At 41.7% G+C, this 22,653-nt stretch overlaps 1 protein-coding gene across 1 annotated transcript in view; it reads right to left on the reverse strand.

Moving 5' to 3' along the window:
- Positions 1-22,653, reverse strand: part of ccnyl1 (cyclin Y-like 1) — a 71,928-nt gene that overhangs the window by 20,877 nt on the left and 28,398 nt on the right. Inside the window, exons 2-5 of the mRNA XM_078551545.1 lie at positions 21,257-21,331; positions 12,176-12,210; positions 5,865-5,965; positions 4,924-4,959 (exon numbers count right to left, since the gene is read on the reverse strand). Of these exons, the coding sequence (XP_078407671.1) occupies positions 4,924-4,959; positions 5,865-5,965; positions 12,176-12,210; positions 21,257-21,331 (247 nt within the window). The remainder of the gene's footprint in view (positions 1-4,923; positions 4,960-5,864; positions 5,966-12,175; positions 12,211-21,256; positions 21,332-22,653) is intronic.

Raw genomic sequence — 22,653 nt, forward strand, 5'->3', positions numbered from 1 at the left:
TTTTTGCAATTGCTGTCACGACTATGAAGCTTTCAATGTTGAATGAACTATTAGATGTGGGGCAGGTATTTGGCCTCATGTGGCTCTTCAGCTGCTGTAGAAGATCCTTATTACTTCTCAATATGATTGGCTTTTTTTTACTAGCTGTTAAATTGAATACAAATCAAATACATTGTAATTTCATTTCCATAAAACTTTGATGCAGCTAACTAATTTTGGAGCCTGCCCTGCTCTCCTAGATTTGCCATCTCCATTCTCCTGCTGTATCAGAATGCCCAAGCTTGCCACAGGCACAAAACGTTACTTGTATCTTTGAACCCAGCCCAGTCTGTTCTCCTATCCAGACTCTGTTCTGTTGTATTCCATTTTTAAAAGCATTTACAGGGGCAATTTTAAAACAGAGGTCTTCTGGATGGTCACAAGCCTCCACTCTCTTGCAGGTCTGCTGTAGACCACTTCAGCGAGTGAAGACCTAGCCTTCTTCACATGCCTGAAGGACAGTAGAGACAAATGACAATGCAGACACCAAGAGTGTGATGCACAGACTTTTTTGCGTCAGTAAGGATACAACTTAAAAAAAAATAAAAGCAGCATTATATCCTACCAGGTCCAATTATCTATAAGTATTGAAGTACACCTTATTTATTAAGAATATAAGAAATAAGAACAGGAGTAGACGATTCACCCCGCGATCCTGCTCCACTATTCAATAAGATCATGACTGATCTTCCACCTCAACTCCATCTACCCTCAATATCCCCAAATGTCTTAACAAAAACAAAAATACCTGGGAAAACTCAGCAGGTCTGGCAGCATCCGCAGAGAGGAACACAGTTAACATTTCGAGTCTGACTAGGCACTTTACAGCCTTCCGGACTAAATATTGAGTTCAACAATTTTAGATCATGAACTCGCTCCTCCATCCCCACCCCCTTTCCGATCCCCCCCACTTTTTTTCCTAATAATTTATATAGATTTTTCCTTTCCTCTCTATTTCCATTATTTTTAAATGTATTTCCATCCATTGTTTTATCTCTACCTTTTAGCCTATTTCGATTCCTTCACCCCACCCCACCCCCATTAGGGCTATCTGTACCTTGCTTGTCCTGCTTTCTACCCTTAATTAGCACATTCCTTTAGATAATATCACCACCTTCAACACCTCTTTGTCCTTTTGTCTGTGACATCTTTTGGCTATCTCCACCTATCACTGGCCCTCTATCCAGCTCTACCCCCCGCCCCCAAACCAGCTTATATTTCACCTCTTTTCTATTTTTACTTAGTTCTGTTGAAGAGTCATATGGACTTGAAACGTTAACTGTGTTCCTCTCCGCAGATGCTGCCAGACCTGCTGAGTTTTTCCAGGTATTTTTGTTTTTGTTTTGGATTTCCAGCATCCGCAGTTTTTTGCTTTTATCCCCAAATGTCTTGATTCCCTTACTATCCAACAATCTCTCACCCTATCTTAAATATACTCAATGACTGAGCATCTACAGCTCTCTGCAGTAAAAATTCAGAAGATTCGTAACTCCTTAAGTGAAGGAATTTCTACTCACCTCAATCACCTTATTCTGAGCCTGTAATCCCTACTTCTAGATTACCTAGCCTGGGGAAACATCCTCCTAGCATCTAACCTGTCAAGATCCTTAAGAATTTTATATATTTCAATGAGATCGTCTCTCAGTCTTCTAAACTCCAGGGAACATGGATCTAGTCTACACAATTTCTCCTCATAGGACAATCCCCTCATTCTAGTAAACCTATATTGTACGTCCTCTATGGCAAGTATATATTTCCTTAGGTAAGATGACTAAAACCGTATTCAGTACTACTGGTACAGTCTTACCAAGAACTTCTTATAATCGCAGTCAAGACTTCTTTACTCTCATACAATACTCCCTTTGCATTAAAGGCTAACTTATGATTTGCTTTCCTAATTGGTTGCTGTACCTGCATGTTAACTTTGTGATCCTTTACATGTACACTCAGGTCCCTCCGATTACCAAAATTTCCCAGGCTTTCATAATATAAATTCTGCTTTTCTATTTTTCCTACCAAAAGGGATAATTTCACATTTCTATGTTCCACCTGTTATGTTCTTGCTCAATCACCTAACCTGCCTAAACCCTCTGGCAACCTCCTTGCACCCACCTCATGGTGATTTTGTATCATCAGCAAACTCAAACGTTTCACCCTGTCCCCCTCATACAAGTCACTGATAGCGATTGCAGCTAGCGGAGGCCTTGGCGCTGATCTTTGCAGTACCCCACTAATACAGCTGCACACCTTTTTTTCCCTACTCTGTTTTCTGCCCGTTAAACAGACCTCAATCCATGTTAATATATCAACCCAAATTCCATGAGCTCTAACTTTGTGTAATAACTTCTTGCGTGGCACCTTATTAAGTACTTTTTGAAGATGCAACTAGCCAAAATCCACTGTTTCTCCTTCATCTACCATGCTAGTTATATGTTCAAAAAACTCAAATTTGTCAAAGACGATTTCGCTTTCATAAATCCATATCGACTCTGCCCAATCATGTTGTGATTTTCTAAATTCCCTTTTTATCACGTCCCAAATTCTAACATTTTCGCTAATACTGATATCAGTCTAACTGGCCTTTAGTTAATTCCCTATTTTCTCTCTTCCTCCTCTTTTGGACAGCAGTGTTATATTTGCTATCTTCTAATCCATGGAGACCATTCCAGAATCTAGGGAATTTTAGAAAATCAAAACCAATTAATTCATTATCCCCATAGCCACCTATTTTTTTAAAACCCTAGGAAGCAGGCCATCAGGTCCAGGGGATTTGTCGGCTTTTAGTCCCATTCATTTCTCCAGTGCTGTTTCTTTAACTCATGCTAATTTCTTTGTTACTCATTCTCACTAGACTCTTGGTTCCCCACTATTTTCAGAGTTTGCTTGTGTCTTCTACCATGAAAACAGGTACAAAGTATTTGTTTAACATCCCTGATATTTTCTTATTCTCCATTACAATTTCTCCTGTCTCTAAGGGATCCATGTTTACTTTCACTAATCTCTTCCTTTTTATGTATCTATACAGGCTTTCATAATCTGTTTCACATCTCTTGCTAATCTACTCTCATATTCTAACTTTCTCTTGATCGATTTCTTGGTCCTCCTTTGCTGAATTCCAAAATTCTTCCAATCCTAAGGTTTGCTATTCTTTTTTTTAAGCAACATTATAAGCCTCTTCCTTTAACCTAACACTAACTATAATTTAGCATGTTAGTCATCGTTGGACCACTTTTCCCATGGGGTTTTTATTCCTTGAGGGAACATACATTCGTTGTGTATTATGAATTAATGATTTAAATGTATCCCATTGCTTATCTACCATCATATCTTTTAATCTAGTTTCCCAGTCTAACCTATGCGGTTTGCTTTGTTCAGATTTAAGGCCCTAGTTTCAGGTTTAACTAAATCACTCTTAAATGCTACATAAAATTCTTTCATATTATGATCACTCCTCCCAGAGGCTCCTTCATTAGAAGGTTAATAGTTAACCCTTTCTCGTTGCACAATACTAAATCGAAAACAGTCTGTTCCCTATTTGGTTCCTTGAAATACTCACCTAGAGAACTATCTTGAATGCTATGAACTCATTATTATTGCAAATCTTTTTTTTAAAAAGAGATTTACAAGATGATGAAGGCTCTAGATGCATTTGTGTAAATCAATCATTTCAACTGAACAGATTAGAGAGGACCAAGTATCACTCTTAAAAGTTATGGAAGTTCATATTTTTCCAGAGAATAGTGGACTGCTGAAGCAAGCTGCCAGCTCATGCAGTGAGTGCTGATTCACTTAATTTCTTCAAACAACTGAACCAACCGCTGGGTGGGGTGAAGATCGCCTGCAACAATCCTGTGATGTTGATCAAGGCCGTGGTGATCCCCTGGACTGGTTTAAATCACCTCAGGGGCTGGAGAGAAAATGTCCAGGTTTCACACCTCCCAAATTAGCCTGGGTTTTTTTGCTACTCCCGGGAGTTTTCATGGTTTTGGGTGGGATGGTGAATGTATGTAATGTGATGCATGAGGCATCAGAATTGTGTGGGGCAGGCTGGAAAGACAAGTAGCTCTTTTCCTCCATTACTTTTTGAGTGTTTGTTAGTAAAAGCATTAGGTTCCTCCGACTAAAAGAATAACCACTCCTGCCTGTGTCACATCTCAATTTGACTACTCAAATTCTCTCCTGGCCAGTCTCTCATCTTCCACCTTTCATAAACTTCAGCTCATCTAAAATTGCTGCCTGTATCTTAACTTGCACCATTCATCTGTCACCCTGACACCACGCCGCCACCCCCCCCACCCCCACCGCCCCCTATATTTGTTGACCTAAATTTACTTCTAGTGCAGCAATGCCTCAATTTAAAATTCTCATCGTCATTTTCAAATCCCTCCATGGCCTTGCCCCTCTCTATCTCTGTAACTGCCTCCAGCCACAACCCTCAAGAGCACCACATTCTGGCAATTCTGACCCCCTTTTTCCTTCATCACTTCACTGTTGATAAAACACCATAAAGTTTTACTATGCTGAAGAACCTACACAAATGCAAGTTATTGTAGAAAAGGCCTCCCCTTATCCTTTATTTGCGCTCCACTAAAATTCGTTACAGATGGTAGTTTAGGGCAGTTATCAGGGCTCTGCAAGGCAACTGGTAGAGGAAACCAGACAGGAGGCCACAAAACCCAACACAATGCACTAGAGACCAATTATATTTTGAAAATTAACTTCCTGAAAATTGACAGTGGATAACTGGCAGAGTACCAGCATGCTGTGACATCCACTTTGTAGAAAAACCCTACTTCTTGTGAAGTCACACAAACTAATTGCTACAAAATGGCATTAGATAATTGGTGGCACTTAAAGGAACAATTTGAGAAACTGTAAGATTACCTGTTCTTTGTGTGATAATATATTGCAAGTGTAACGCTGTTAGAAGGGGAAAATAAAAGTTATTAAAATTTCAACTTTAAACATATCCAAATTTAAATACAAGTTTACACCATCTATGGCCTGACAAATACAATTTTCCATGTCTCACCATTATCTTCCTTCCCAAAAAAACCTTTGCCATAGATGGATTGCATTCATGCCATTCAACCAGCCCCACCAAGCCCCCCCGCCCTCAGTTACAGTCAAACTAGGCTTCTTCATAGAGCTTTTACTGACCCATGCACATCTGTATTTAAAAAATAATTGAATTGCACTTTATAAGATGCAATGCTATGAGTAACTTGCCAATAGACTGGATTGAGAAGCCTGGCATAGTGCCCATCATATTCTCCAGAGATCTCAAAGCACTTTATGACCAACAAATTACTTTAAACGTGCAGTCATCATTGTTATGTAGCCAAATGCGGCAGCCAATTTGCACATGGCAAAATCCCATAAAGAGCAAAGGAGATTAAGGATAAATTAACCTGTCCCTGGTGGTGCTGGCAATGAGATAAATGTTGGCCAGTTAACTGGAAAAACCCCGCTTCAAGCAGTACCAAGAGGTTTTTCATACTCGCCCGGAACTAACTCAGTTTAACATCTTAATCTGAAAGAGGGTACCTCCGATCATAACATAAACTCATTGTTTGGGCTGATAAAAACTAAGGCTTGAATCCACAACCTTTTGACACTGATATGAGCATTCTACCCACAGAGCCAAGGCTGATGCCTGAATAAAGGATCAATTTTTCAGATATATCACAACAGTTCATATTAAGAATTTTTATGTAAAAACACTTGCGTTTTTAGTGCCCCTTAATTAGATAAAGAAACTCAACAATTCCATCTACTTTAAATCTATTCTGACAGAAAGGAAATTTCATTTGTTGATCACCTACCATTTAATTGTGCTTTTCAGGTTAGGTTGGCTTACAGTACTGTCATCAATAAATATTGTTGAACATGAGCTGTATTTTTTAGTGAGTTGACCAGGAGATACCTGTATAAATAAATGAAATCAAATCAGTTTGACTGAAAGATTTGCCTTTGTCTCTGCAAAACAGCACAAGACATTCATTATCGGAACAAGTGGGTATGAATCCTGTATAATGCAAAAGCCCAAACATTGAGGGTTTAAATTTCCAGCATAAATAATTGCAGTTTATAGCTCCATATCATATTGAAATTTCTTAACCCACCTCAAAGAGTCACTGTGCAGGTACATGCAAAAGCTATTCTATGTCAGCAACACCGCGCAAGTAGTAACAGCCAATTCATTTGCTCTTTTTTTGTTTGAGGGAGGAATACTAGCTGTGACACTGGAAGAATTCCCTACTAAAACCTTTCCCTTTGCCAAGCTTTTGGTCACTTGTCCTAACACCTCTTTATGTGGCTTGGTGTCAAATTTTGTTTAATAATCACTCCTGTGAAGCATCTTGGGACATTTTACTATGTTAAAACTGCTATATAAATGCAAGTTGCTGTTGTTGTTGCTCTTGGAATAGTTGCTTAGGATCTTTATTATCTTCTTGAACCACTTCTGTTTTAATATAACTATACCTTTGATTGAGTCAGGAAGGGGCTATTTAATCTTTACAATCCCCCAAATATTTTGATAACTTCTCTCAAACAAATGGCAACAAAACTTAGCCATATTGATGACACAAAATTAGGTGGGAATGTGAGTGGTGAGGAGGATGTTAAGAGATTTCAAGGCGATTTAGACAAGTTGAGTGAGTGGGCAAATACATGGCAGATGCAGTATAATGTGGATAAGTGTGAAGGTATCCACTTTGGTAGGAAAAACAGAATGGCAGGGTATTATTTAAATGGTGATAGATTGGGAAATGTTCAAGTACAAAGGGACCTGGGTGTTCTTGTACACCAATCACTGAAAGCAAGCGTGCAGGTGCAGCAGGCAGTTAAGAAGGCAAACGATATGTTGGCCTTCATTGTGAGAGGACTTGAGTACAGGAGCAAGGATGTCTTACTGTAGCTGTACAGGGCCTTGGTAAGACCACACCTGGAGTATTGTGTGAAGTTTTGGATATACTTGCCATAGAGGGAGTGCAGTGAAGGTTCACCAGACTGATTCCTGGGATGGCAGGATTGTTGTATGAGGAGAGATTGGGCTGACTAGGCCTGTATTCACTGGAGTTTAGAAGAATGAGAGGGGATCTCATTGAAACGTATAAATTTCTGACAGTGCTGGACAGACCGGATGCAGGGATGATGTTGCCTCTGGCTGGGGGGGGTCCAGAACAAGTGGTCACAATCTCAGGATACGAGGTATGCCATTTAGGGCTGAGATGAGGAGAAACTTCTTCAATCAGAGGGTGGTGAACTTGTGGAATTCTCTACCATAGAGGGCTGTGGAGGCCAAGTCACTGAATATATCTAAGAAGGAAATAGATACATTTCTAGACCATAAAGGCATCAAGGGGTATGGGGAGAATGTGGGAGTATGGTGTTGAGATAGAGGATCAGCCACGATCATATTGAATGGCGGAGCAGGCTCGAAGGGCCGAATGACCTATTCCTTCTTATATTTTCCTATGTTTCTACTCCTTAAGTGAGCTTCACTCTTGCTAAGCAGTCTCGATTACTGTGGATCATATCCTGAAGCAGTAGCAAAGAGGGTGATTGAAAATGGTGTATACTTGAAAGATAGAGCACACCCTCAGTACTGTACTGGAATGCAGTATAAGAGCAGAGTCATTTTCCCACATTTAGTCATGTAACATCCTGTAAATTGGTAGCATGCAGGGCCTAACCTTTTGAGTGCATGTGGCCTAGTTGTAGCACTTTAGTTATGGCGATCTGTGAATTGTCCTCTTGCCATTATGGCTGGACATTAACTAGCCCCAGTGAAAAGCAGGTCATCTAAGAGATCAAAACCTGGCAGATCTCATCACTGGCTGTGAAAGAGAAAAACCCAGTCCACAGGAGCTGATGATTGAAGAACAGAAAAGCAACTATAGATTTTTTGAATATTTGCTGTTTATATCTAGTCACCTTTGATAAGAGATACAGAACACTGGATAAAGCCACGTAGAAGTGCTGCAGGAGAGACAAACAAGGACAGGTAGAGTTAAAAGGCAGGGAGGCACAAGAAGCAGCAAATTGGAACAACAAGATGCTGTAACAGGATCATACGGGAACTGACTGGTACAAGAAACAACCCCACTGTACCAATCAAGGGCAAGGATGGTAGGACCCTCTTGACGGACGAGGAGGAGGATTACTTTTGGGAGATTCTCAACCAGCCCAGCTCCACATTTGAGTTCAATGACAGCTCTGCACCTCAACAGCTGAACCTAAACCTGGGAGAAATTGCAAGATCAGAGGTCCAAGGAGTCTTCAAGAGCATGAAGAACAACAAGGCACCTAGAATTGACGAGATACCAGCAAGGCTATTGAAATATGGCAAGAACACTAAAGCTCACGAACCTGTTCAATAAGATCTGGGCTGTGGGCATTGTCCTGAAAAACTGGAGGTGGAGAGTAATCGTAAAGCTGCCAAAGAAAGGGAACCTCAGTGACTGCAACTGGAGGGGCATATCACTGCTGTCAGTACCTGGCAAGGTCTTCATCAACAGATTGAAAGTAGAAGTAGACAGTACCTTTCGCAAAGAACAGGCAGATTTCTAGGGTGACCGATCATGATGCGAGCAGATCTTTAACTCAGAAACATCTGACAGGACAGACACTGAGACATTGTTTCCCCTAGTTGGGGAATCTAGAACACAGAGGCACAATTTCAGGATAAGAAGCCAAACATTTAGGACTGAGATGAGGAGAAATTTCTTCACTCAAAGGGTTGTGAATCTTTGGAATCTCTACCTCAGGTCTCTGGATGCTCCATCATTGATTATATTTAAGAGTGAGATAGACAGATTTTTGTTCTCAGATAATCAAGGGATTTGGAGAGTGGGCAGGAAAATGGAGTTGAGGTAGAAGATCAGTCATGATCGTATTGAGTGGCAGAGCAGGTTCGAGGGGCCATATGGCCAACTCCTGCTCCTATTTCTTACGTTCATAGAGCAGAACCTAGAGTATCAGAAGCCACTTGTTGTTAACTTCATTGGTTTCAAGAAGGCTTCCGATAGCATCCATCAGCAGTTCTCTGGCAAATTGCAAGATAGTACGACATCCGAGAGTGGTATAGTAACATGTTGAAAGCCTTATACCATGGCTCCAGCTGCTGCTGCAGGCACCACAGACTCCTTCAACGTCATCACAGTAGTTCAACAAGGCTGCATACTCTCCCTATTCTTTTTCCTCTTGGTTATTGATTTCATCACGAGGAAGGTGATGGTGGTTGCAGACTTTGGCATACCATGGCAACACCACTGAATGATGGACCTGGATTTTGCTCAACAGCACCTTGCTAGAATCACGCATTCCAAGACATGACCACCAGTCTTGAAAGTAGTGGCACCAGGGTTGGCCTACGCATCAGCTACAAGGCAACCAAGGCAGTGACAACTGGACGGCAACAAGGCCCTCCCATCATCGTTGGGCAACAGAACATTGATCACTTCCCCTATTAGGAAGTAACACTTCCAGGCAAGGCAATGTAGAGAACAACATCCACACAAGATTTGGGAAAACAGCATCAGTCTTCCAGCAGCTCCACACGGTCTGGGCGTCCAACACCATTAGCATGGACATGAAGCTGCAACTCTACATGTCCATAGTAGAATCAACTGTAATTTATGCCAACGAGACATGGAAGAGAACAGCAAAGGTATCACCTAAGTTGGACGCCTTTCACCAGCATTGCCTACATAATGGGCATGGAGAAACAGCATCAGCAATGAAGGAGTGCTACAGAGGACTGGTCAGAAGTGCCTATGGGACATCGTCATAGAGAGATGACTGAGACTGGCAGGATATGTATTTTGCCTGCTGAACATACACCCCACCTGACTGACAGTAGAATGGACACCAACAGATGGAAAAAGAAGACAAGGCCAGACAATGAAGACCTGGCAAAGTACATTTAAGGAGGGTTTTCAAGAGTGGGACACCACCTGGGCTGCAGCAAAAGAAAACACGATGGACCAGGACCAGTGGTGGAATTGTGCTGCCCATCGTCCTGCATAAGACCGGAGAAATTAAGTCTAAGTAAGTCTATCCAGTTGATGCAGAGGTACAACATTTCACACCTCTGTTGTGGGTAACATCAGCAACAAGGAGAACAGTGCAAGACAATGTGCAACATTCCAAAAGGATGCCAGACAGTGTTAATTGGTTCATTCAGTTTATTTGTGTGGTAACATGATTTGCATACAGTCTGCTTTGAGCTACTGGGAATGATTTGGCCATGTAATTGCCTGGTTACAGAGCAGAGCTGTTTTTCTCCCACTGTAATTCTTGCTGCCGAACAGGAATTCGGCACCCACTCCATCCAATGGCACGTGTGCGCCTTCTCCAGCCGCTGACGTTATTGTTGTGCGTCCCCCTCTCCATTCCCTTTAGGGAGTGGCTGGGGGGGAGGGGGGGAGGTGTGGTGGCAAAGGGGGAGGAGTGGCAAAGGAAGGGGGAGTGACAAGCAGAAGGGAGATAATCAGGGTGCAGAGTTGGTGGAGGGTGGGACGGTGAGTGGGGTGAGTGAGAGCAGCATTGTGTTCTTTTATTCTTTGTTAGACCTATGCCATCTTTGATGCTGGCAACTGCCTGGGATGCCACTGTCAGTTATGTCACAGGCACGGCAACTGCATGTGCAGGGAGTGTGCCCTCTGCAGTTGTGACATCAGCAAGTGCAGCCTCTCTCTCCAGTGCCAGTTTCTAGACCTGCCATATTGCAAACCCAGAGTCAGGAACATCTCCCAATTCTCTCACCTCCAGTGTAATGTTACCACCAATCACACCTTCCTCACACCTTTTGGCATTCCAGAGGGATCCTTCCCTCCACAGCACCCTGGTTCACTCTTACATCAACCCCCAAAACCCACTCCCCTTTGAGTGCAAGTGAAGGATATGCAACATGTCCTGTCCTTTCACCATCACAGGCCCCAAACACTCCTTCCAGGCGAAACAGCAGTTTACTATGTACTTTTATGCTAGCATATTTCCTATGTTTCAACAATAACTATAACTCTGAAGCACTTCAATGGCTGTAAAGTGCTTTAGGACATTCTGTAGTTGTGATAGGCTATATAAGTAAAAGCCTTTCTTTATAATGGAAGTAATTGGGTGGCCCAATAGGCTGTTACATTGCATTTTCACACCTGGGAACAGACCTTGAAAAGATTTCTCTCTGTTTCCTACATGAAATAGGTTTGGGCAGTCTCAAACTTGGCTCCTTATGTGAACTGGTCTCAGCGGTGTGCACCACTCAGTTTTCATACTGGTAGTCTACACACTCACCTTGTATTTTGCTGCAAATGCAAAGGACTGTTACCATGAAAATGCACCAAGGGATATTAGTGAAAAAATGTTTGTGCTTCTATGAAATGCTGCTCTTTTAGTGGAAATGCTAACTTATTTTTAAAATAAATGGGTTAAGCCTTGATCAAAATAACAGTGGCAAAAATGTTAAGCATTCGTATGCTAATATCCTAAAGTGTGATTTCACAGCATCAATGATTTAATACCTCACAATATCAGTCCAGTTCAGCTAGTTTAAGAGCTTCCCATTTTAAATTACCTCTGCAAAAAATCTACTGACATCTGTTTCTTCCAAATTCAAATGCATATGTTGGACACAAGATGGCACCAAAAATCCTTTCATGCACCTGAGAATGTCCAGCACAGTGTCCAGCCCATTACTATTTCAAATACCCTCCTACTTAGAATCTTTCTTGCAAAGATCCCAGGATGATATGAGATGCAGACGTAAAAACACTGAGGATACCAGAGGGTCATCACTGAGTGGATACACCGCAACTTTCAGTTAATCATACAAATGAAATGATAACATGGGCCAACAGATACAGCATGTGAAGCAATCTGTACTGTTGCTGTGTGCGCTAGAAAAAAAATCAAATTCTAAAATGATAGAAAATGCTGGAAATATATTACAGACCCACCAACAGCTAGCTGCAAAGAGATTGGTTAAATTTTGGGAGTTTTCACATGGATTGACAGAAATTAAATTGATGAATGCTGTAGTTTAAGAATGAAATCCTGAAGTGTTACAAAAATATTGATGGTCTGCAATAGTGAAGCAGACAGACAGCTTGTCTAAAGGAACTGCACTTACATGGTTTATGTGGTTACTCTTCCTCTTCTCTCTCACTGTTTTTAAAGAAGGAAACAAATTTAAAACATGTCAGTAAATTAAAGCAAATGGTTGATCAATTTGAGTTAAATGTAAACATTTGGATTATGATTTTTTGAAAACTTAGTATGGCAGATGGAGGAAAGCTGAAGAATTGCAAATTTATTAGCAAAGCAAGTTCTTTGTATATAGTGCTGCTCACAACCTCAGGGTGTGTGTGTCTGAAAGCACTTCACAACCGAATGAAGCACTTTTCAACTGTAATCATTGTTGTTTTGCATGCAGATGTGGGAGCCAATTTGCACCCAGCAAGATCCCACAAACAGCCATGGATATGAACATACGAACCTACAAAACAGAAGTAGGCCATTCAGTCCCTCAAGCCTGCTCCGCCATTTGATAAGATCATGACTGATCAGTTTGTTCTTCAAGTTCCGACACTGTGTTTCGAGTTCTACCCCCTGATAACTTTTGATTCCCTTGCCTAACAAGAATCCATCTACCTCTACCTTAAAAATATTCAGTGACCTCACTTCCACTGCCTTCTGAGGCAGAGAGCTCCTGAGTTGCACAACCCCAAGAGAAAAAATTTCTCCTAATCTTTGTCCTATAAGGGCAACCGCTAATTTTAAAACAGTGTCCCCGAGTTCTGGACTGACCCACAAAAGGAAACATCCTTTCCACGTCCACCTTGTCAAGGCCATTCAGGATCTTATATACTTCAATCAAGTCAGCCCTTACTCTTCTAAACTCCAGTGGAACCAACCTATCCTAATAAGTCAACCCACTCATTCCAGGTATCAATCTAGTAAACCTCCTCTGAACCGCCTCCATTACATTTGCATCCTTCCTTAAATAAGGAGACCTAAACTGCACACACTGTTTGAGATGCTGTTTCTCACCAATGCCCTGTATAACTGAAGTATCACATTCTTACTTTTATGTTCAATTCCTTTCCTAATAAAGGATAGCTTTCAAATAGCCTTCTTGATTACATGCTGTGCCTGCATATTAACTTTGAGACTCATGCATGAGAACACCTAGATCCCTCTGCACCTCTGAATTCTGCAGTCGTTCTCAGTTTAAATAATATGTTTTATTATTCTTCCTGCCAAAGTAAACAACTTCACACTTTCCCACATTATACTCCATCTTCCAGATCTTTGCCCACTCATTCAACTTATCTATATCCGCCTGCAAACTCCTTATGTCTGTGTTGAGACCTCAGCACAGACCCCTACTTGACTCCAATCGTCACATCCTGCCAATCAAAAAAAGACCCATTTATGCAAACTCTGTTTTCTGCCAGCCAGCCAATCCTCTATCCAGGTTAACATTTACCCCTCTACACCATGAGCTTTTCTTTTCCGCAATAACCTTTGATGTGGCACCTTCTCAAATGCTTTCTGGAAATCCAAGTACAGTACGTCTACAGGCTCCCCTTTATGCACAGCACATGTTACTCCTTTAAAGAACTCTAATAAATTGGTTAAACATGATTTCCCTTTCACAAAATCATGCTGACTCTTCTCGATTGCCTTGTGTTTTTCTAAGTGCCCAGCTATAACTTCTTTAATCATCGACTCTAACACCTTCCCCACAACAGACCTCAAGCTAATTGGCCTATATTTCCTGTTTTCTGCTTCCCCCCTTCTTGAATAGAGGGGTTATATTTGCTACTTTCCAGTCTGATGGAACCTTTCCAGATTCTAGGGAATTTTGGAAAATTAACACCAATGCATCAACTACCTCATTAGCCACCTCTTTCAAGACTCTAGGATGAAGTCAGAGACTTGTCAGCTCTCAGCTTCATCAGTTTGCTCAGTGTTGTTTCCCTAGTGATTGTAATTTCACCAAGTTCCTCTCTCCCCTCCGCCTCCTGATTTATAGCTATTACTGGAATGTTTTTTATATCCTCTGTAGTGAAGACAGAAGCAAAATATTTGTTCATTTCATCTGCCATTTCTTATTACCTACTATTAACTTCCCATTATCACACAGTGGAGGACCAACACTCACTTTACCTACTCTTTTCCTGTTTAAACACGTGTAGAAACTCTTGCTATCCGGTTTTATATTTCTAGCTAGCTTCCTCTCATACTCCAGTTTCTTTCTCCTGATTAACTTTTTAGACATTCTCTGCCATTCTTTATATTCTGAGCAATCATCTGACCTTCCACCCTTCTTTGCGCAGTTATACGCTTTTTCCATAAGTTTGATGCTTTCCCAAACTTCTTTAGCTAATCATGGATGGTGGGTCCTCCCCTTCGAATTTTTCTTTAGAGTAGGAATACACTTATTCTGAATATTCTGAAAAATCCCCTTAAATGTCTGCCACTGCTTTTCTATTGATCTATCCCCTTGCCTGGTATTCCAGTTAACTTCAGCTAGCTCAGCTTTTATGCCCACATAGTTGCCCTTACTTAAGTTTAAAATACTAGTCTTAGATACACTCTTCTCCCTTTCAAACTGGATATAAAATTCAATCACATTGTGTTCGCTGCTATCTAGGGGTGTCTTTACCCTGAGGTCATTAATTAATCCTGTCATATAACACAATACCAAATCTAATATAACCTGCTCTCTGATTGGTTCCAGAACATGCTACTCTAAGAAACTCTCTCAAAAGGATTCTATGAACTCCTCATCCAGGCTACTACTGCCAATCTGATTTTTCCAGTTTATATGTAGATTAAAGTCACCATGATTATTGCTGTCCCTTTATCACAAACACCCAATATTTCTTCTTGTATATTTTGTCCGAAATTGTGGTTACTGTTAGGGGGCCTGTAGACCACTCCCACTAGTGACTTCTTTCCCCTATTATTCCTCATCTCCACCCAAACCAATTCTACATCCTGATCTTCTGAGCCAAGGTCATCTCTAACTATTGCACCAATGCCATCCTTGATCAACAGTGCTACCCCTCCACCTTTACCTAGCTTCCTATTCTTCCTGAAGGTCATATACCCCTCAATAAATGAACAGTTAATTGTGTTCAGTGGTTTTAATTGAGGAATAAGTATGGGCCACGACACTGGGAGAACTCCTCTGCTTTTCTTCAAATAGTGTCATGAGACCTTTTACATTCACCCAAGAGTGCAGATGGGGGTTTGGTTTGACATCTCATCTAAAAAAACCGCACCACTGAAAGTGCAGCATACTTTCAGTACTGCAATGTCCACCTGAGTTATGTGCTTAAATCTTGAAGTAGCACTTGAGCCCATAATGTTCTGAACTAGGGCAGACAGTTCTCTTCTAGCTGGAGCAATGGACAGATTTTTGGATATCAAGGTAAAAGGAGATCGTGTGGGAAAGTGTAGTTGAGGTAGAAGATCAGTCATGATCTTATTGAATGGCAGAGTAGGCTCCAGGGGCCAAATGGCCTACTCCAGTTCCTATTTCTTTTTGCTGTATTGCACAATTCAGCCAAACAGATGCTTACTGTAAGGCCACATAGGGTGAGCCAGCTTTCTATTATGGATCGTAAATTAGCAAAGGCACCCTTAGACTTATAACGTTCAGTGCTATTAGTCGGCTGAATCATATAAAATGCCCAAGTGCATTGCTTTCATATGAAGTCTTGAAAACTATACTGTGCATGTGTTACTCATGCATCAGGGGTGGGTGGGCGGAGTGGGACATGAGGATATAGAAGAAAGCTAGTGCTCTCTTGATCATTCTTGCACACACTGGCACCATACAGAGGCAGGTGATTAGCGAAATAAAGCAAGAGAAGCTCAGCATGACCTTTCGCAGGTTAAATGAAAGTATCATCTTTGAGCATTTAGGCAGACGACTAGTGGAATGAGTGCCAACACCTATAGCTGAACATACAACTCCACTGATCAATGCAGCAGAAAATAAGGGCTTGCAAAATTTTGTTGGACGAATGGTACACATCACCACTGCCATGGCTCACTGGAATGATTTACCGTCCAAGTGTGCCTTACAGAAACTGACATCAATAGTACGAACTCCATTGTTACTTTTGGAAGGGTAAAAGCCTCAAAGAAAATCTAGTGCCTTTAGCCATTTCATTTTTAGATTGTTACCAGCTTTGGCAAAAGGCACTCCAACTTAAAGTTGAAATTTTCTATCCGAACTACTAGCGGCGCTGCTGGAGAGCTGTACAACCACCGAGATCAAATACCAAAACTCAACTTCTTGATGCACCGTACAGTAATCCTCATTAGAAAGGTTTCATTTGCGTTGTCCTGAATGCAGTGGTGAAGGGATCGCTGCACTGTAGGGGGCGCTAACTATCAGATGCGTATTAAACTGAGGTCCCTTCTGCTCTCTTAGGTGGGCATTAAGATTCCTCAACACCCATTCTGAAGAGGAGCAGGGGAGCTCCCCACAATGTCCAGGCCAATGTTTAGCCCTTAACAAACACCACTAACAGATTATCTGGTTAGCATCAGAATGCTGTTTGTGGGATCTTGTTCGCAAATAGGCTGCTATATTTCCTGAATTACAAAAATGCCCACACTTCAAAAGTACTTAAATGTTTGTGAAACACATTGGGACATCCTGAGGTCATGAAAGGCAATGTAAATGCAAGTCTTTCTTTCTGTAATCAGCCAACTCAGCAAAGACTGAGAGCTAAACCTGGAACAATCCTGATTTTTAAACACATAAATTGCCTGGTCAAAAATACAATCTAACATGGAGGGAATCTTAAAACACAATTCACCAGCAAATTGTCCCTTAAACCAGTGGTTCCAAAGTATGGTACGTACACCCCTGGGGTTACGTGAGACATCTCTGCAGGATATGGATGAGAAATTTTCTAATAATGGCAGATGTAAGGCCTAATGCAAACATATAATTATTTTTTCCGTCAGTTATTTTTAGAATGCATTATTTTTTGTGTGTGTGGGTGTGCGTATGTTTGTAAAAAGAGAAAAAGATAGGCTGCTTCCCAGTGTATGCTTGCTTTATCTGTTGTATATTTTCCAAATGCAAAGGCATGTTGCATGGCCCAGGGATGGGTGGCTGGTTTGTCATGGGAGAACAGGTCTCTGTGCCATTTGGTCATCAGCGACCACTTAGCTTGCTCTTAAGAGCTTCCAAGAGTGGGTCAGAGGTCTCCACAGAAAACTCTACCTCTTCCAACCTATCTGGTGCTAGCAATGCACTGCCTGGGAGAACATCACCTACACTTACCTGACATTTTGTCTGGAGAAGCAGGACAAACTATCCTGTGGTTTCCTTACAGTATTAGACCTCACAAATTCAGAGTTTTCATACTTCTTTTAAAGAAAAGTCTAACTCTCACTATCACAGCATCAGAAAGTCTGCACATCATTTAAATAAAACCCCATTAATGAAGCACATCATTTACATTTTATATAAATATCTGCATCGTAGTACCAACACCAAGACAGCTATGATGAAAATAAAAATCAATTGATTTGTACTCAGATACAACACAATAAGCTGCATGACTGATTCAAACAAAAGCTTACATTTATGTCATTTTTAACCTAAAAAAAACATCCCAAGGGACCTCACAAATGGAAACCACCAAGGAAAGGCCTGTGAAAGCCATGGAGGAAGAGATTAGTAAGGGATGACCAAAACCTAGCAAAAAAAAAAAAGTGATTTTTGAGAGGATTTTTGAATGAACAGAGATTGGTGGTCATGCAGAAATGGTTAGTGGGGGGAGGTGTGAAACTAATGTCACCAAAGGATCTAACACGGTGAGTTAGAGAAAAAATATCAGAATCAGAGGACTGAAAGATGCCATGGAAGGTGATATAAGACTCTAAGGATGTTGTAGAGATAGGGTGCAGCAAGGCAATGAGAAATTTGTTAAGAACGAATAGTTCAAATTTAATATGTTGTGGGGCAGTGGCCAGTGTAGATCACTGATGGGTGAATTGTACTTAGTGTAGAAAAGGATTTTGTAATTTTGGACAAAGGGGAGTTTGTGGAGGACAGGAGAGCATTAGAATAATTAAGTCTAGAGGTGACAAAGAATGGATAAGATAAGGTTTTCAGTGACAGGGGGACAGCAATGTTGCACACATGGAAATAGGCTATGTTGGTGATGGGACATGGGGGTTTAAAATTTAGCTCAGTATCAAACAGAATGCTAAAGATTCACACAGCTTGTTTCAGTCTCAGTGAGTTGCTGGGGAGGGAACTAAACAGTTCTTAGAGAAGGATGCTGAGGGATTCTCCCAGGGCTCGGTGCTAGGATCATTGCTTTTCTTTCTTTAAATATAAATGAATTGGAAACAAAAACAGAAAATGCTAGAAAAACTCACCAGATCGAGCAGCATCTGTGGAGAGAAAAAAAGAGTTAACGTTCTGAGTCCACATGACTCTTTTTCAGAGCTAAAGAGAAGTGAAAAAGTGATGAAATTTATACTATTTAAGGGGGGATGGAGTAGATGAAGCTGGATAGAAGGCCAGTGATAGGTGGGGGAAAAGGAGAGATAGCCAGAGATGTCATGGACAAAAGGACAAAGGGGTGTTAATGGTAGTAGTACTGGCTAAAGGAGGTGCTGATGGTGGCATTAAGGTCAGAAAGCAGAATGTGATAATAGCAGGACAAGGGTAAGCACTGTGGAAAGTACAACATGAACAAGTGACAGATGACCCTTGTGGAGTTGGGGTGGGTGGAAGGGATGGTGGTGGGAAAAAAGATTGAAAATAGGATAAAAGGTGGAGATAAAACAATGAATAAAAATGAAATAAAAATAAAAACAAGTGGATGAAAATTAAAAATTAAAAAATTAAAATGAATATTTTTAAAAAGGGGATAAAAAAAGGTGAGGATGAAGGAGAGAGTTCATGGTCTGATGTTGTTGAACTCAACATTAAGTCCGGAAGGCTATTAAGTGCCTAACTGGAAGATGAGGTGCTGCTCCTCCAGTTTGCATTGGGCTTCACTGGAACATTGCAGTAGGCCAAGAGTGGACATGAGAGCAGGATGGGGTGTTGAAATGGCAAGCGACAGGAAGGTCTGGGTCATGCTTGCAGACAGGCTGAAGATGCTACGCAAAGTGGTCACCCAGTCTGTGTCTGGTCTCTCCATTGTAGAGGAGACCCCATTGGGAGCAGCGAATGCAGCAGACCAAATTGAAGGAGGTGCAAGTGAAGCAATGTTTCACCTGAAAGGAGTGTTTGAGCCCTTGGACGGTGAGGAGGGAGGAGGTAAAGGGGCAGGTGTTGCACCTTCTGCGATGGCATGGGAAGGTGCCTTTGGAGGGGGAATGAGGTGTTGGGGGTGATGGAGGAGTGGACCAGAGTGTTCTGAAGGGAATGGTCCCTACGGAATGCCAGCATGGGAGGGGTGATGGGAAGATGTGATTGGTGGTGGCATCGTGCTGGAGTTGGCGGAAATGGGAGAGGATGATCCTTTGAATGCAGAGGCTGGTGGGGTGAAAAGTGAGGACAAGGTTCTGGGAGGGAGAGGAAGGTGTGAGGGCAGAGGCGCGAGAGATGGGTCGAACACGGTTGAGGGCCCTATCGACAACAGTGGGTGGGAAACCTTGGTTAAGGAAGGAAGAAAGACATGTCAGAAGCACCGTTTTGGGAAGTGGCATCATTGGAATAGATGCGACAGAGGTGAAGGAACTGAGAGAATGGAATGGAGTCCTTACAGGAAGCAGGGTGTGAGAAGCTGTAGTCGATGAAGCTCTGAAGCGCCATACGGACTCCAAACCTTAACTCTGTTTTTTTTTCCTCTCCGCAGATGCTGTTAGACCTGCTGAGTTTTTCCAGCATTTTCTGTTTTTGTTTCAGATTTCCAGCATCCGCAGTATTTTGCTTTTATATAAGTGAATTGGACTTGGGATGGCCTCCTTCTGTGCCATAAGAGTCTATGGTTCTAAGGGAGTGGAGTTTAATGCTGCCACTTTCATCTTTAGCTGTCCTTACAGCATGCGTACAGAGATAGCAGACAGTAAGAGAGTATTCCCCGAATCAGACCATTGGCAACAATTTGAAAAACTGCGACTGTAAGAAGTTAAAGGGGAGTAAAAAGGCTGGAGGTGGGTCAGGGAGGGATAACAAAAGTATTGTCCACCAAATGTGGAGTGCAAAAAAAATTGCCAACATACTTCAGTGTTTATTTCACTGAGCAGTTTAAGACTCAAACTATTACTACCCATCACTGTAAACATTATGTGCCTGTGCTCGAATAAACAGCCTCATGCATCATAGTAATGGTGAGTAGTACTATTAAAGGTATTGTTTAAGTTGTATACAGGCTTTGAATTTGCACATTTTAAACAACGCTTAGGCAGGAAAGAGATTAAAACAGTAAACATATTCGCTGGTAGGGGTATGTGGGCAGCCAGTAGATCTGGAAGGTGGTATGCAGTAAGTTTGGGGACCTCTGCCTTAGAGTCACCTGCTTCAAAGAAGCTAAAGGGGTTTAAGAATCCCTGAATTTGATCGAGTTACTGAAATATCAATGTTAAGAATTTCTTTACCTTCAGAGTTGTTGGTCACCATGACCCCCAGGTTGCTGATATATTGGAACCTGCGGTCCTGGTCATATCCTTATGGATGACAGACAGCTCTAAAGGTAGATAAGCAAAAACAACCTTCTCATTATATCTCAGCAATTAACAGGGAACAAAGAGGATAACCCCTTCTGCCACCTTTGCCAAGTAATTTTGGGAAGTGCAATACTTAAAAGAAAAACGTTGCATGGGAAAGGATGATGGAAAAGAGATGCAACTTTCCACTACTGAGCTGAAGGCAACATATTCATTGATGAATGTTAGAAACCTTAATGGAACATAGCAATCTAAAAAGGCAGCGTTTTTTGTTGCTGGGTAGCTTAAAATTTAGTGAATGAATATTATGGATAGTGTGGTTTCTGTAGTTAGAAAAATATAGAATCAAAGCAATGTTGTGACACTGCATGAGATTTTTTTGTGGAAATAGGGTCATTGCTCCAGAGTGAAGTTTACAGCAGCTATTGTAATGGTGAGCATGAAGTGTCCTGCATTTTTAAACAGGCAGAACATTACTCTGGTAGGTAATGGACGATAATAACACACAGATGTCAGGATATTAATCTGGCTGATATCTACTCACCATCTGGCTGTGACTTGCTCAGGAAGATGGTGCTGGCTCTTGGGTGGTCGGATGGGTTGGATTCAAAGTTCATATCTAGGAAAGGAGAGGCACAGAAAAAAAATATAAAAACTGCATCCGAGGCTGCAACAACTGAAACCAAACAGGTTTTGCAAAATGATAGGTTTAGAGAAGATGCTTCTACTTGTGGGGAAGACCAAAACTAGGAGCCATTAAAATAAGATAGTGCAACAAATCTAATATAGAATTCAGGAGGAACCTTTTTTACCCAGAAAGTGCTGAGAATATGGAACTTGCTACCGCATGGAGCAATTGAGGCGAATAGTATAAATGCATTTTAAGTGGCAGCTAGATAAGCACACAATGGGGAGAAGAATGAAAGGATTAGATGAAGTAGTGGTGAGAGACTAATGTGGAGCAAAAACAGCAGCACAGACCTGATGGGCTGAATAGCCTGCTTGTGTGCTGCACATTATATACAATTCTACGTAAATGGAAAATTTCTATCCAATTTTCCCCATACTTCCTTTGCTGTCAATCCTTCCTCCCCAGTGTCGGTAAATTGTCAGACAGCTTGCTCCAGAAATTTCCTCCAATTAAAAATTGGGAAAACCAAGGTCATTGTTTTCAGTCCCTGCTACAAACCCTGTTTCTCAGCTACTGACTTTATCTTGCTCCTTGGTAATAATCTGAACCTGACCCAGACTGTTTGCAAACTTGGCGTCATATTTGACCCTGAGGTGAACTTCTGACCATATATGCACTCCACTACCAAGACCACCTATTTCAACCTTCAGAACATCGCCTTGACTCTGCCCCTGCCTTAGTTCACATGTTGCTGAAGCCCTCATCTCTGCTTTTGTTACCTCTAGACTTAACACTCTTAGCTGGGCTCCCACATTCTACTCTCCATAAACTTGAGGTCCTCGAAGACTCTGCTGTCCCAAATCTTTACACACACCAGGTCCCATTTACCAATCATCACTGCACTGACTGACATTTACTGGCCTCTGGTTAAGCACTGCCTAGATTTTAAAATTCTCATCCCCGTTTTCAAACCCCTCCTAATTTCTTAATCTCCTCCAGCCCTACGATACTCCAACATATCTGCGCTTATCTAATTCTGGCCTCATTAGAAGTCCTGATTTTAACTGTTCTGCCATTGGTAGGGTTACCAACTCTGGCTGAGCATATTTTAGGAGATATTGACAGAAGCGACGTCACAGAATCCCAAGGTGTGGCACAAGCAGGTGACCCCATCCGGGGGTGGGGGCAAAGTCCAAAGCCCTGGACACTAGACACAGGGAGCTGACAAACAGCTGTCTCGATTTCCACTTTCCAGCCAGCGGCGGCCCTGGCCTGCTCCCTTCCGTTGGTTACATTAACAGACATGAGCG

Source organism: Cetorhinus maximus, chromosome 11 (assembly GCF_964194155.1).
Source record: "Cetorhinus maximus chromosome 11, sCetMax3.hap1.1, whole genome shotgun sequence".
Lineage (NCBI taxonomy): Eukaryota > Metazoa > Chordata > Chondrichthyes > Lamniformes > Cetorhinidae > Cetorhinus > Cetorhinus maximus.